Source organism: Belonocnema kinseyi, chromosome 3 (assembly GCF_010883055.1).
Source record: "Belonocnema kinseyi isolate 2016_QV_RU_SX_M_011 chromosome 3, B_treatae_v1, whole genome shotgun sequence".
Taxonomy (NCBI): Eukaryota; Metazoa; Arthropoda; class Insecta; order Hymenoptera; family Cynipidae; genus Belonocnema; species Belonocnema kinseyi.
In genome coordinates, this window is record NC_046659.1 from 73,395,692 (window position 1) to 73,413,160 (window position 17,469).

Here is a 17,469-nt window from a genome sequence, read left to right on the forward strand (position 1 = left end):
CAGCCTTGGAGGAGATTATGTTGAGAAATAAAAAAAAAAATTCTTAAAAACGTTGTTTTTCTTGGTCAGGCCGGAAACTTATCAATCCACCCTCGTACACTCATTGCTCCTACTACCCCTCCCTGCTTGCCCCAGCTTCTGTTCCCCGCATTACGTTTATTTCCACTATTTCCCCTCATTTCCACTACTCCCCATCATTTAAACTATTTCCTCTACTTTCTCTGGACTTACTTTACCCCACCAACCCTCCTTTGCCCTCACTATCCCTCAAGTCCCCTACTTCCCCTCCCGTAATTCTCCTCACTTCTCCTACTTCCCTCCCCTCATTTTCCAATGACTACCACTACGTTCCCTCCACTAGTTTTCTCTCAATGCTTCTAATTTCCCTCCACTCTTTTCCCCTGATTACCCCTTTTTGGAATGAGAGGATTGAAAAAGTGACATTTTTAGACCGTAAAAGTGACGAAAAGTAACCCAAAAATTGACTAAAACTTAAATTAAAAAAAATTAAAGCGAATTCGACTAAATTTATTACGACTCATGAATTTTAACAAATAAAGGAAGATTTAATGTATAAATTTAGCAGAATTTAAGGCAAATAAAAACGGCAATAGCTATCATAGAAATGCATGGTGAATTTGAAATTTAAAAGATTTGAATGTGAATTTAAAAGACTTAAAGAAGAATTAATCAAAAACAAACAAAAAATTAATTTAAAACATCTTGAAATTTTAGAAACCTTGCGAATGAACCTCGTATGATTCTATAAAGTCCAATATATTGATAAATATCCTGAAAAACTTATTATAATATCTTGATAACTTTTAAAATGTCTTGAAATCCTTAAAAATCTGATAAAATCCATTAACATCTTCGATATTTTTTTAAAATCTCATAGGTCCTGTAAAACCCTTCCAAATCTTTCAAAATTTTAGAAAATACTTTAAAACCATATGAAAATATGTTTAAATCACTTAAAAACATTCAAATCCCTCAAACTTCCTTGATTTTTGTTTAATTTCTCGGAAATGCCCTTAAAATATCTTTAAATGATTATTATCAATTTAAAAATGTAATGGAATCTTTTTAATTGACTTAAAATTTTTCAAGTATCCTTTGCAGTCTTTTGAAATGCCTTGTAACTTTTTAAAGGTCTGAAAAGTGCCTTGGAATCATTTAAAATACCCTTAAATATTTCAAATCATTTTGAAGCTTTTGAAATACCCTCAAACCTTACAAGAAAAAAAGTAACATTGATTCAAGAAAATGCTTGTCTGCATACAAATTGTAAAATATTTTTTTGGCCCAAGCAATATGTATTTTTCTCGAGAAAATTTACTAGATTATAGAAAATTAAGTTTCTTCATCTAAGTACATTTTTTGGGACAACAAAATTTTCTTAGGCCAAGAAAATATTGTATTGTTAGGTTTGTATTTGGACCAATATTTTATTTGCAAAATTCTAATTTTTTCCGAGTATATAGATCCTATAAAAATTTCTAGATGTTCCAAAATTGTAGTTAGTTTTTTTAAAATGCCATGAGAATTTTTTAACATCCGTTAAAATCATTGAAATTCTTGAAAATTTTTGGGAACTTTTTAATCTCTTTAAAATATCTTGGAATTTTCTTAATGCCCTGAAATATTTCGAATTCCTTGCAATTATTTTAATTCATTTAAAACTTTTTAAAGTTCTTAAAAATTCCTTGAAGGTTTTAAAAATGCCTTAAAACCAATTTAAAATCCTTTAAAACTTTGTAAAGCTCTTGAAAATTCCTTGAAACTTTTTAAGATACCTTAAAATTCATTGAAGTCCCTTCAAATTATTCAAATTCAACCATCAAATATTTTGAGAGAATTTAAGAAAGTTCAGATATAGATATTAACTTGAATTCAATAGTGGATAAATCAGGTGTTCATTTGTTGAAAGAAAAGTGACTAGGTCTAAAATGTGATTTGAGAAAGAAAAGTGACTTAAAGTGATTGTGTGGCAGCCCTGATTGTTGTCGAGAGTTATTCAAGGTACTGCTTATAGCACCTTGTTTGCACCTAATTCTCTGATTAATCTGACTATTGCAATTTTTTTCAAAATCTGTCATTTTCCTTGAGCAACAAAATGTCCTATTTAAATTAAGTAATGGTGAAATTAACATAAAACTTTTGGAAAACGTCTGAATAATAAATTCTCATGCTTATACACAATAAATGATGGATAGACGTATATAATAAATTGATAGACTTAAAATTGATAAATGTGGTCGTTAAATAAACCTATTTTATTTTCTCCACTGATTGATATTCATAATTAAATATCGGAGATGTAAATAAAAGATTGATATTACTCCTACTAAGAGAGGAGCTCAAGCACTTTGAAAACTTTATTTATGGCTGTAATTGAATCGCATTTCCTTCAAGTATCTAACTAGAGTATATTCAGCGTCGACGGAATGTCGAAGGCTGCTGGAATCGTGCTGGAATCGTGAACAGAGTTTGTGGCTGATGCTAGGTGAACAATCTGGAGAAGCATAAGTAAACATAATTTCGTGAGTGGACAAAGACTTTGCTTGCCAGACAGATAGGCGTTCGCTAAACAAGAGAATAATGGAGAAAGGAATTTGTCGAATCCTGGTATTTCCAGAGTGGAACAAATTTTTCAAGGCATAGCAAATACCGTCAAAATCTATTCGAAAAGTTTCTAATTCTTAAGACACACAGTAAGAAGGAAACAGCCTGATTTTTGGAAAAGTACCGACTGTGTCCTTCACCACCAAAATGCACATGCCCATTAATTGCAGCTTATTCAGCAACTTCTGGTGAAACATGGCCCTGCACAACTTCGGCAGCCCATATAGTCATCACCAGGATGCTTATGATTTCTGGTGGCTTCCCAAATCGAATTATCTTCTTTAAGGAAAACGATTTCGAGTCTGTCTGTCTATCTGTATGCCTGCATGTCTGTATGCATGGTTACCTGAATGTTGTAGCCACGCTGACTTTTGAAGGATTTGTCCAATCGAGTCCCCATTTGATATACTTCTGAAGGTCCCCAAAATAAAGGCTAAGTTCGTTAATCAGATATTTCGAACCAAAATAAAAAATTGAGAGCATTTTCAAAATTCTGAAATTTGATAAATTGTTGTTAAAGTTTTTTATGGATGGGTAAAAGACTTGCAAATTATCTAAATATAATGTTTTATTTTGAAGAAAATTAGAAAAGTTATATACTTTTAGAAATTTGAAAATGTTTAAAAAATAGAAAAAATTATTTTTTTATAGATCCAAAAATTTCATTCAAAATTTTCACCAGATACCAAATTTATTTCAAAACTATTCTACCAGAATTTTTCGATTAGCCCAAAATTAAAAAAATTATAGCTTTTTCAATTTTTTTTAACTTATACAAATTTTTGTCAACGTTTCTCATAGATGGGCCAAAGACTTGCAAATTATCCAAATAAAATGTTTAATTTTCATGAAAATTGGAAAAGTTATATACTTTCCGAAAATTTCATAATTTTCAAAAAATAGAGAAAATGATTTTTTTCATAAATCCAAAAATTTTATTCGAAATTTTCAGTAGATACCAAATACATTTCAAACTATTCTAGCCGATTTTTTCGATTAGCACACAATTTAAAAATTAGAGCTTCTTTAACATTTTAGAAAATTTTTTTCAAGTATCAGAAAATGTTGTCAATGTCTCCGATACTTGACAAAAATACTTGCAAATTATCCAAATAATATTTTTAATTTGGATGAAAATGAAAAACGTTAGTGTAATGTAATCGTCCAAATTTTCGATCTCTGATTTTTAACGGATCTTTACGTTTCGGTGCGCACACAGAATCCGAAAATATAATTTAAGGAAATATAATATATAATAGGATAATTAATTTGCAATTCGTTTTGCCGTGTACCAGAAAATTTGGCAAATATTTACAAAATTCATTAAAAAAATTTTTAATTTTGACAAAGCTCTAACTTTTTGAATTTTTGTCGAATCGAAAAACTTAACTGAGATAGTTTCTAAATCTATTTGATATCTAGAGAAGAAATTAAATGAAATTTCCTAATCTATTAGAAAAATATTTTTTTCTATTTTTCTGAGCATTTTCACAATTTCCAGAAGCATATAGCTCTTCTAATTTTCATCAAAATTGAAAATTTTATGATGTTAATTTTCAGGTGTTCTACCCATCTATAAGAAACTTGGGAAAACAATTTTAAAATTATAAAAAAATTTAATTTTGAAAATGCTCTAAATTTTTTAATTTTGGTTATAAATATCTGCTCAACGAACTTTACCTTCATTTTGAGAACCTTAAGAAATGTATCAAAGGTTGACTCGATCGGACAAATCCTTCAAATGTTAGCGACAGACAGACATACATGAAGACATGCATTCAGACATACAGACAGACATATATACAGAAATATAGACGGACATACATACCGACATACAGGCAGAAATACAGACATACATACAGACATACTCCAACAAAACTCTCATGAATGAAACACAATTCCTTTAAATCCTTTGAAGCTTGTAGAAATATCTTAAAATTCTCTAAAATTTCCATAATAACTTAAAATCTTTTAAATTTTACAAAATCCTTTAAATCCTTTGAAATAACTGGAGGTCACATATAATCCTTTAAATCTGTTAAGATTCTTTGAAATCCCTTACATTTTTTTAATTTTTTGAAATTCCCTTAAATTTGCAAAGCCTTTGCAATCTTGGGAAATCCTAAAAATCCATTGACATACGTAGAAATGATCGTAAACCCGTTTACTAACAATTAAACTAAACTAATTCATTACAGTTCCATAAAAAATAACAGTTAAAATTACTAGAAATCTTTAAAATTCCTAGAGATTCAATAGAATCCTTTGAAACTTGTCGAATTTTTTAGAATATGACTTAAGATTCCATAAAATGTTGGAAGTCGCTAGGAATTCCTTGCCATTTTATTTTACTTAGTTTCAAAAGTTCTGCAGAAATCTTCTTAAATTGAATTAAAATTTTTTTGATATCCTCCAAAATTCTTTGAAATTGCTTAAAATTTTCGAAATCTTTAAAAATCCCAAAAACCTTTGAAATTTTGTAAGTTCCTTCATATCTCTTCAAATTATTGAAATTGGTAAAAAATTTTGGAAATAAAATTATTTCATTCCCTGCAGTTCTCTAAAAATTCGTTGAAATCCTTTACAATCCATTGAAATCCTTGTACATCATAATTATTCATTAAAATAAGAGAAATAATGGAAAATCCCTTCAGTATAAATTAAATTAAACTTATTTATTAAAGTTCTATAAAAAAAACCCCGTTCAAATTCTTTGCAATCGCTAAGAATCCGATGAAATTTCATTTTTTTTTTCATTTATTTTCCCAAGTTCTGCAGAAATTCCTTAAAATTTAACATAAAATATGTTCAAATCCTAGAAAAGTCTTTGATATACCTTTTTGTTTGTAGAAAAATTTTACAAATTTCCAGAATTTTTTAAATTAGCTTAGCATCGTTTAAATCTTGTAAAATACCGTGAATCCTTCGAAATAATTGGAGGTTCTTTAAAATGCATGAAATCATGTAAAATTTTTGAAATCTCTTGAAATATTTGGAAATGCTACAAAATTAACTAATTTCCTTAACATTTTTTAATATTTAGAAATTCTTTGGATCTTAAAATCTCTCAAAATCCTTTGAAATAATTGGAGATCCTATAAAATCCTATAAAATATAAAAAAATGTTCTGTAGTGCGCATTCTTTTTAATAGTATTCCTATTTAAAGATTCGCAATCATTTTGTTTGCATCAATTAGTGAATGTGGAATCAAGTTTAACAGTCTACTGATACACCTAAGCATCAAGTATCTTGAACAATTATTTAATTGGCTTGGGACACGACTAATGTAAACAAACAGCATGGTTCAACTAGTTAGCAAATTACTTTGGAAACCTGCTCCACAATTAACTAACTTTGCATTTGAATTTCAGACAAATAGTGATACTGACAACTGATCTTGATACATGAAAGTTTAGTATTAATAAGTACTATCACTCTATCTAAATCATGATTTATTTTGAATTATTTAAGTATTGATGATATGTTTTGTTGTTTTGAGTAATAGTTTTTTGTCATAGTTTTTTGTCGATGGAGTGACGGTTTTGGTTCTACATAGTCTAAACCAAAATGGTTGTAATTTTTAGCTGTGAAAAAAATTCACCTTCAGCTCCGCTGGGACTCGAACGCAGATCTACAGATTGCCGGTCTAGTGCTCTTAACACAAGAGCACCAGTCAGAGCCCTAGACCGGCAAGCTGTAGACCTGGGTTCAAATCCCAGCGAAGCTAGAGAGGAATTTTTTCACAGCTAAAAATTATAATCATTATGGTTTAGACTATGTATATCAAAAATAGGAATTGCATTGGTAAAAAATTAAATGTAATCTTAGATGTAAAGTGAAATTAACCAACTTCTAGATCGTGTAATCAATTTAATTTTTCTACATAAAATTGTAAAATTCTGCTCTTAAAATGGTTCATTTTTTAACTTTAGCTCATACTATACTCCAAATCTGAATTGAAAAAATTTAACACTTAATTTAAAAATTTTACAGTATATTAGAATAAAAATAGTATAATTTAGTGCACAAAAATGAATAAGGGCCAGATGAAAATACATACAAATTTAAAAGTAACCACTTACATTATTTTTAATTAACACCAGGCACTGACTAGTAATAAGAAATTTCCCGTGAAACGGAATTTCATAACGGTAGACAGTTTATTGAAATTTTCTCATCAATTTTAAAACATTTTATTTAGATTCTTTAACGCTATACAAGTCCTTAAAAAGTTTCCAAATTGTATTTAAAAATGTTTAAAGAACCAAAAGTTGTTACAATTTTTTTTTGAAATCTTTTAAAATTTTAGATTATGTTTTAAAGTTTTTTAAATTTCTTAATATTGTAAAAAATAATTCGAATTTTTTCCAAAAAACTTTTCAAGATATTTAGGAAGCTTCTAAATGTTTGTTGGAAATCTTCAAAATCTATCATTTATTCTGGATTTTTAGAAATCTTTTCAAGTTTTAAAACATTTATTAATCTTTTTAAAACGTCTAAATGTGTTCAAAACTTACTCGAATTTTCGTAAAAATTATTCAACCTTGCAAAACTGAAAGCTTTGGCTTCGAAGTTTTCTACATACTTTTTTTGATTTTTAGGAAATCATTTCAAATATTTTAAAATATTTGTAACTTTCTTTTTGAATAATTTTTTAAAATCAAAAATCATTTAAATTTTCTTAGAAATATTAAGAAAATTTCTTAAGCTCTTGAAATCTTTAGTTCCAAAAAGCTTCTTTATTTTCAAAATTTTTTAAAATTTACATTTTATTTAAAGGGTTTTGAAATCCTCGCAAAACCTAAATATTTTTTATTTTTGTTGGAAGTTCTAAATAACTTTTGAAATCATTAAGTTTTCATAAAATTAAATAAAATCCTGGCAAAGTCAAAAAATGATCTTAAAATCTTCCAGATTCTCTTTCAATATTTTTAAATATTCACAACTCAACTTGGTTTTAAAAGTTTAACAAAAAAATTATTTGCCATTATTAAAAAATCATTTACAATCCAAATTATCATTTTTATCACAAATCTTTAGAATCTTCTAAAAATAAATTTTATCATGAAATAAATTGAAAAATTGATGAAGCAGAATTTGTCTTGTCATCATGATTAATAAAAAATATCACATTTTCAAAAACTTTAAATGTTATTTTCGGCTCGAATTTGTATTTTTAGTTAATACCGTGTTTTCCCGCTTTTATTTTTACTTCCAGCTATTTTCCAGTGTCCAACAGCGGACTTTAAAAATTCTAAAGGAATCTGTAATATCAAAAGAGAATAAGAGAAATTGTTAACGTCTTTGCAGACTAGATGAAGCTATAAATTAAAATTTTGGTTCTTTAAATTGTTTCTGAAAAAAAAAAGATTTTCTCCTTTGCTCTGCTGGGAATCAAACCACTGAACTTCCGATTACTGGCCGGGTGCTTTTCCCTTAAGCTACTAAAAAGATCGAAAAAAGAATCCTTTTTCAGAAATACACGCATTATTTTACTAGGTGTTAAGTTAAATACGTTAAAATTTTATGTTATTCTATGATGATAATACAGATTCCTATAATAATTTGAATACGTAACACCTGACAAAATAATGCGTGTGTTTCTGAAAAAAGATCCTTCCTTCGATCTCTTTAGTAGCTTAAGGGAAAGCCACCCGAACGGCAATCAGAAATTCTGTGATTCGATTCCCAACGGAAAGAAAGAGAAGATCTTTTTCAGAAATAATTTAATTTTCAAATTAAAATTTCTTACCCTTGAGTTCTTTGTTAGTGACTTGGTCGGGTCGAAAACTGGCGATTTCTTTGCGGTCTCCGATGGTAAAGTGAATATTGATGAATTCCTCGTCGGCTTCGTTGCTGCCCGTTCCGTTTCTGTTCTCGTGGTCCATGGCCAAGATGGACAGTGTTTTGGTCGATCAAGGTCGCACCTTTTAGATTTTCTGGTTTGGAGAAACCTGGCCTGGCTACGGGACGTGCTTCTTCAGGGGGTGGTCGGGTGACGTACTGCCCCTCCTTCGACGGGCTCATCGTCGCATCGCCACCCTGGCACTCCTGCCGCTCCCAACGAGGACTGACCCCGAAATTTCCGAAACCTTCTTCAACCCCAGGCGAGACAAACACAACCGGGAAGAACTCAATAACCACCGCCGGGAAACCACGACCGATGTCGACTCTGCTTCTACCGGAACCCTCCACGCTACGTCATTATCCATTCTGAAAGAAGAAACAAAAAATATTTTTATCAACTTATATTTGTTGGAAACAAGAGAGAACCCCCTACTTCATTCAGGTTTTTTATGAAAGCATAGTAAATCATCTTCATTAATTTATTTATTATTCCAATTTAAACCAATACTTTAAAAAAATATAGTGCCCTAAGGAAATATAATTACACAAGAGGTACCATAGAAAATTGTCGGGTTTACCAATTCCTAGAATTGCTGAACCACGCAATTTCTGAGGGGGCAGGGCGAGAGACGGCTGCGACTCTCACCTTGGAATGCCTCATAAGGGTCGCAGTGCGCGAGTAATCAGTCTAATATATTGCGCAGTATTATGCATTGCAATTTGTGACGGTTTCAGCGGCCACGATTGTTTACGCTTCGAGACTACCAATTTAGCAGCAAGCCCAATGCTAAAAAAATGTTTAAAATGTCTTGTTTACAGAGTTTTTCTAGTTTTTCTTGAGTTTCCACCTTTTTGAATAGGGGAAAACTCCCTACTATAGATAATGTACCCTAAAGTGAATAATCATCAATAAAGACCTTCAATCACAGAAAAAGAATAAATTTTAATTTAAGAACACGTACAGTTTATTAAATATTAATTATTTTACATTCATTAGCTTTTTAAATTAATTATTAGCCACCCCTATGTTCTAAACAAAATTTTAAATTCGCCAATTTTCAATTTGGATTTCTGGGTAATGTCGATTTTTTTCCTTTGCGTATTATGGTGAATATAAAGAATGTTTTCAGAAAATAGGGCTAAATTAAACAGGAATTATCTCCTAGAAATCAATTGATTAAAATCTATAAAAAAAATAAAGACTTTTGGACCTCTAGGTGTAGAAAAAATTTTAACTAAATAACATTCTTATAAATTAAAAAAAAAATTTAAGAAGAAGTCAATGTTGTTTTTAATTTAAAGCTTGTAATAGTCCGAACCCATCCCCGAAACGAGTGACAAACACAAACAATTCACGCTCTTTCCCATATTTCCCTCTTTTCCCCTTTTTTACAAAGTACTCCTGTTTTTGCCTTAGTTTTCTAAAAACTTCTGCTTTTCCTCATCTTTCTTAGTTTTTTTTCACTTAAATTTTCATTAAAAGTTCATATCTTATAGTAGAAAATTTATCTTTTTATTTTTTGGTTGCCAACTCATCTTTCTTGGTTTAAAATAAAAAAATTTGTTGATAATTCAACTTTCTGAGTTGAATATTTAACAGTTTTTTGACCATTTAGTCGTTTTAGCTTGAAAATTCAGCTATTTAGTTGAAAAATCAACTGCTTTGTTGAAATTTTATCATTTTGGACTGAAAATTCATCTTATGGAAGAATAGTCATATTTTTATATTGAAAATTAATCTTTCTTGATAGGAAATTAACATTTTTTTATAAAAATTCAACTTTTCTTGTTCGAAAAAACAACTGCGTTTTACATATTCCTTTTTTTGGGCTGAAAATTCAACAAAATTCGAAGTCAATGAAGTTTCTTTCTTTTTATTCTTGTATTTTGTTGAAAAATTGTCTTCTGAGCACAAAATTGATCCCTTGGGTCGATAATTCCACCATTTGGTTAAAAATTCATTTTTGTCCGAACCCCCTTGAAAACGCGCCATTACAGGAACGTGAAGGAGGCGTAATGTGGCTATTTACAGCCCAGTGGCCTTTCGCACATGCGCACTTCGCCGTCGGGCCAACATGATACTTTACGCCCGCTACATACAAATGTTACGTCCGCTATATATGCACTGCACCATGCAAGTGAGACGCCCGGCAGAAGTGGTATTATCATATGATGTCAATTAAAGTGCTTTTTCTTTGAACCTTTTCATCATAAAATATTTACGAAAGTGAAAAGGGGAAAATGAGAAAATAGTTAACGGGAACGGGGAATAGAGAAAAGGTAAAGGGAAATGGGAAAAGAGAAAAATAAAAGGTGAAGGGTCAGAATAAGAAAAAGACAAGGGTAAAGTGAACGGGAAAGGGCGCAAGGGTGAAAAGGGGAAACAGTAAAGGAGAATGGGGAAAAGGGAAAGGGGAAATGAGAAAAGGGACAGGGTGTAAATGGAAAGGGAAAATGGTAAAAAGGGATAGTGAAAAGAGGGAAAGGAAAACGATAAAGGGGATTGAGAAAGGTGAAATGAAAAAGCAAAGGAGAAATGTGAAAGAGGTAAAGGGAAATGGGAGAGGGTGAAAGGGGAATGAGGAAAGGGAAAGAGGAACGGCTGAAAAGTGAAAAGGGGAAAGGAAAGGAGAAACGATACAGGGGAATGAGAAATGGGGAAGGAAAATCGGAAAGTGAAAATGGTGAAAGGCAAAACTAAGAGAGATACAGAGGGATTTCTCTCTCTTGTAATTTCCGCCCTCACTTCGCTCAGGCAGCATGCGCACACTCGTAAAAATAGCCTTTCTTACGCCCTCGATACACAATGTACTATTTTATTTTTTAATTCGTCTTTTTAGCTTAAAAAATCAACATTATTGATAAGATTTTTACGTTTTAGGGTAGGCCTATTTGGTTGATAATTCTACTATTTGGTTGAAAATTCATTTTTGTTGGTAAAGATTCATCATTTTAGCTAAAAATTTATTTCTCTGGTTGAAAATTTAACTATTTTCTTGAAACTTTCTTTTTTTTGTAAACAAAATTCTTATTTCAAGTCGAAAACTTAATTGTTTTTAGAAAATTCGGATTTCTGAATTAAAAGGTCAACATTATTGATGAGATTTTTTTTCTTTATTATTTTAGTTAAAAATTCATTTCTTTCTTTATAAATTTTACTATTTTGTTGAAAATTCGTTTTTCTTTTTGTAAAAAACTTTTATTTTGTATTTCTGACTGCAAAATATTTTTTGGTAAGAAATATGAACCATTACACTTTTTTTAGAATTTCTTTTTTGGGTTGAAGACTCATCTCTTCGGTTAAAAATTTAATTATTTGATTGAAAATTTCTTTTTCATCCTTTATTAAATTATCCCCCCTCCAAAATCGTTTAAAGTAATTTGTGGATGACCCCTTACAAGAGTCTGTATAACTGTTAAAACTAAAAGTATTTGAATTAAATTGAAAAATAAAAATTCTTTTGCATTAAATTTTCATCTCGGACTTATCTCGGGAGTTGAGTGTACTTAAGAAAAGAAAATTTAACAATAAAGGGTAGGCTTCTTTAATATATTCCACTTATACTTCTTGAAATTATTTTTTTTGTATCATAAATAAATGGACTAGAAAATCTTGCAAGTACTACTTCAGGGACCAATTTAAAAATATGAAATGCATCCTATCAGAAAAGAATTTTCTTTAAACTTTCTGAAACGTGCCCACTCAAACGTGACGATTGTCTTGAGATCGTGTTCGGCATACTGCATGAATATCCTGGAATCCTTTGGAATCAAATACAAAGCACTCGGTCATACGTGATATTCTAGTTATCCAATACGAGGAGTCATTTCGAACAAGCCAGTTGAATTACTGAAGAGTCTGCGCAAATTTTTTTTCGTGAATAGACTCTGAATGAAGGAATAAAATTCAATGCGAAACTCCCAGCTGACTAAATTTGCCATAAAAAGAAGGTCTAGATAAAAAAAATCGTGTGGGTGTAACATCCGAATTCAGGGTATCTGGAAAAAAGCCTCCAGTGTAAGATTCTTTCAAAAATTAACGAGATTTTGTCACAAGTTGAACATATAGAGATTTTTCAAATTCATTGCACTTGAATGAAAATTTTGGATATTTTAAAATTTTCATCAGGTCTTAATTGTTGCTTAGTCAAATTAAATCTGACAGTGTTTTACACAAACTTGAATTTTTATTTTTTTAAATTATTCTTTGATATATAAATTATCAGAATTTTCTTGTTTTTCAATCTAAATGCGAACTGAATTAATAAAATCCCCTCAAAAAATACAACTATTTATTTGAAAATTAGTATTTTTTAGCTGGATGTAATTATTTATGATATAAAATTAAAGTATTTTTGGATATAAAAAAAAACAAATTAGGCTTTTAAAAGTTCATCTTTTTTGGTTGAAAATGCAAATGCTTGGTTCAAAGCTGAACAACTTTGTAAAAAAAATTAGTTTTTTGAAACAAACTTAACTATTTTGTAGAAAATTATTATTTTTTTGTTTTTTACTTTTAAAATATGCTATAATTTATCTTAAAATTCAACTAAATTTAACTATTGTATTTTTAGTAAAAGATTTATCTCTTTTGGTTGCGAATTAATAATTTCTTATTAAAAATCTAACTACTTGGTCGAGAGTGACAGGACTTTGTTAAAAATTCATTTTTCTGGTCAAGGATTCATAATCTTAGGTGAAAATTCATCGCTTTGGTTAAATATTCCATTATTTTGTTAAAAATTCGTTTTTTTTTGGATTAAAGGTTAATTTTATTGAACAGAAAATTCAATTATTACATTTTTTGTTAACGATTAATCTTTTTTCATTCAAAAATTCAACTGAATGGTTAGAAATGAATGTATTTTGTCAGAAATTCGTCTTTTGGTAGGAAATTAATCTCCTTAGTGGAAAATATGTTTGTCAATTAAAAATATTTAATTATTTATTTTTCATTGGAAATTCATTTTTTGTATTGAAAAACCAACTACTTGGTCGAAAGTGCAATGACTTTCTCAAGAATTCATTTTGTTGTTTAAAATGTTATCAGTTTGGTTGAATATTAATCTATTTTGTTCAAAATTCATTTTGTATGGTTTGATTATTAATTAATCTACTGAAAATGTAATTTTTATATTGTTAATTAAAGATTTATCTCTATGACCGAAAACGTAATTACTTTTTTTTTTAATTTATGCATTTTGTTAAAAATGATTATTTTTTTGTTTAAAATTATTTTATTTTTAACTTTAAATTTAACTATTCCACTTTTGAGTGATGATAGACTATTTTTTGTAAAAAATTAATCTTCTTGGTTGACAATTAGTTTTTTTATGAAAAATCTTCTGTTTATTTCAAACACTAATCTGTTTAGATTAAGAATTCGCATTTTTTTTAAATATGTATTCTTTTCTTGAATTCCACTGTTCTTGATATAAAATTAAAACTTTTTTGAAAATTAAACAAGTTTTTGTAAAAATCGTTGTTTTAATGATAGAAAAATAATGTTTTAAAAGTAAAGTTGAAATACTCCATTTTTAGTGAAAATTTCATATTTTGTAGCTTAAAACCCAGCTGTTTGGTTGAAAATTCTTATATTTTGTGGACAATTCATCTTTTTTGGTAGAAAATTAATTATCTTTGTTGAAAATTCTACTTTCTGGTTAAAAAATAGTCTGTTTTTGTGGAGTGTTCGACTATTTTTCTAAGAATCCTCCTTTCTAGATTTTTATTTCAAACTAAAAATCTTTTGTCGTTGAAAATGTATCTTTTGTAGTTAAAATTTCATCTAATTTTTCAAAAAATTAACGTATTTTGTTGAAAAATCTTTTTTCGTGACAAATTTGTATTTTTGTTTGAAAATACATCTTTTTGTTTGAAAATTCAACTTTTTTGTTGAAACTTGATCAATTTGCTTGAAAATTCAATATTTTTACTTGAAACATTAGGAATTTAAAGGTTTGAAAATTAAATTTAATCTAGCACCCATATGAGTTTACTTACTTTTAAATTTATTCCCCTATTTTTGTGAAAAATTTCCTCATGGATCCGAAAAGAATTTTCTAAATATTTACTTAAAATTTCTTAGATTCAACAAATATATTTCCATCTGAAATGAGCAAGATATACTCAAGTTTCCATGCAGCTAGAATAAAAAACATAACTTACAACGAAGGAAGCTCTCTTCCCGGATCGTAATTTATTCAGCGATATTTGTCTCCGCAGAAAGTTCCAGGCTGTGAAACTTTTCAGACTTATTTCACACTTTTCAAACTTTTTTCCGGCTAACGGATTTTGTGGTGAAAAAGGATTTTTTTACCTCATTAAATTTAAAAAATGATTCTAAATAATCAAACAAAATGGTGGTACCTATAATTAGTTACAAATACTAAATAAAATAACATCAAGTTACCAACAAATTTACTATTATCACTTCCTCAATTTAACTATATATTGAAAAAGAAATCCGAATTTTTTAAAGTAAATAAAAAAAACACACAATATATTTCGGCAAGTGAACAATAACAGAAGTTCAGAGTAAAATTCGAAATTAGTAATAAACATGTAACTTAACCAAAGAGTTTTATGTTTTAACAACAAAAAAATGCTATTTTTTAACGGAAGAAATGAATTTGCAAACCAAAAAGAATTTCCCACGAAAAAGTTCTTTTAGTCAAATAATTGAACTTTCTACCAAAATAATTAAATTTTTAACAAAATACATAAAGTATCAATCAACTAATTGAATTTTTATGCCGAAAATATTAATGTTCAACCCAATCATCGAATTTTCTACCATTTTCAAACCAAAAAGCTAAATTTTCAACAAAAGAGTTAAATTCCCAACAAAAAGTTAATCAGTTTTATTCAAATATTTATTTTTCTACCAAACTATTTGAATGACATACATTTGAAAAAAATATAAAAAAATTTTAATAAAGATATCATAAGTAATACAAAATAAAAATAATAATACAATCTAAAAGTTTCAATTTTTTTTTGTTTCAAGCTTTTAAAAACTTAGATTCAAGGTGAAATGAAATCCTGAGAATTGAGAACAAGAAAGTATTATCAGTATGTTTTAAAATTTATATAAATATACTGTTTATAAGGTTCTTGATAGAATTACAAAAGATTTTGGAATATTTCAGATATGTTAAAAATAATCTAGAATGTTTTAAGGAAAGTTTGTTTACTTTATAGGATTTCATAAAATATAAGGAAACATTCGAGACTTTTTATAAGATATTTAGGAATTTTAGATAATTGGCATAAATGAAAAAATATTTTAAAAATTTCTTGAAGCTTTTCGAAAATGTTTTCAAGCCTCTAACGTTTTTTTTAAATCTTTAAAAGTATGCATTTTTTGAAATATTTTAAAGCTTAAAAATCCTTTTGAACCTATTTAAATCTTCTCAATATTTCTTGAATTTACTCGTCTTTTTTTTATTTATTTATGTTATCACATTGATTACATTTTGATTTAAAAGCTTCTAAAAAAAAGATTGTACTCTTTTTTGAAATTTTAGGAAATAGTTTAAATGTTTTGAAACCTTTTTAAATTTTCTCTTAAAAGTTTATTCTGCATAATAAAAAATCATTTAAAATTGTAACACGAATCATCAGAAAAGTCTACTTTCAATCTTTTCAGACCCTTTAAATTTCCTAATCTTCAAAAATTATTTAAATTTCTCCTGACTTTTTTTCTACAAAGTTAAAAAAATTGCCTTAAAATCGTTCAGGTTCTTCTTTGACAATTGTAGAGATGTTATCAAGTATTTTCAAATTTCTTTGAATATTCTCTTAAAATTAATTTATCAAAATAAAAAATTGTTTTAAGTTTCGCGAAGATCTAGGAATTTTTTTTCATCTTCGTGAAACCTTATGAAATTTGTAGAGAATAGTCAAAAGTTTTAATTACTTTTTAATCGTTTCTAAACTTCTGAACATTTCTGAAACTTACTCAAATTTGTTCTAAGATTATGTAACATGACAAAATTGCAAAATTTTGTTTGAAAATAATAACATTCTTTTTCAAAATTTTAGGAAATAATAAAAATGTTTTGTCATCTTTTTCAATCTTCTCTTAGAATTCATTGAAAACATTTATTTGAAATTTTCCCATGAATCTTAAAAAAAAATTTCACTTTTTTGACACCCTGAAAAATTCAATTTACCTATACAATTTTTCTTAAATCCTGAAAAATTTTAAAAATTGTCTCAAAGTGTTTAATATTTTTTCACAGATTTTGAATTCTTAAAAACTTAAAACTATTATTTTAAGATAAAACCTAAACCATTATAAATTTCCCGAGAAATCTTGAAAATAAATTTAAGCTCCTCAAATCTTTCATAATAATTAATCAAAGGTTTCTAATATTTTTTCGAATTCTTTAAATTAAGTTTTTAGCCATCATTCAATTTTTCCTATCTCTTTAGAAATTGGAAAAAGCTTACAAATTATTGTATAATAGCAAAATGTTTTGAACAGAATTATTTCCCAATATCAAACAATCATTTACAATTTAAATTTTCTGTTTCATCAGTAATATTTAGAAACATTCATGAATAAATTTTATGATAAATTAAAATTATTTGTCTGGAAATTTTCAAATACAAAATTGATATTACAGAAAATTTATAAATCTTTATTGAAAAAAGTTCAAACTGAAAAAGTCACTTAAAGTTATATTCATCAACTCTCTTATTTAAATAAACAATAGGGGAATTCAAGATTAATCTAAAAATCTATAGCCCTCCCATCTAATGGAGAAATATAAATAATAATAATAATGAATTTTTAGCAGGTTTAGATCAAGGGAAATTTGGTTTATGCATCTGAGTAGAGTATATAGCATTTCAGAAAGACGCCAACTCGTCGGGGCAACTTGAAGAGAAAAATACATACTTTTTTACCATCTCGGGGGAACTGTAAGCGCATCTTTTACGATAAGCGAAAAAGGAAGGTAGAAGCTTCCCTTGGATCCAATACCAAT

At 28.2% G+C, this 17,469-nt stretch overlaps 1 protein-coding gene across 3 annotated transcripts in view; it reads right to left on the reverse strand.

Annotated features, from left to right (window-relative positions):
• The window catches only part of LOC117169223, a 461,284-nt gene that overhangs the window by 114,707 nt on the left and 329,108 nt on the right, over window positions 1-17,469 (reverse strand). For all 3 annotated transcript variants that reach the window (XM_033355482.1, XM_033355480.1, XM_033355481.1), the window contains one exon: window positions 8,379-8,839. In XM_033355482.1, the coding sequence (XP_033211373.1) occupies window positions 8,379-8,514 (136 nt within the window). In that variant the 5' untranslated portion in view covers window positions 8,515-8,839. The remainder of the gene's footprint in view (window positions 1-8,378; window positions 8,840-17,469) is intronic.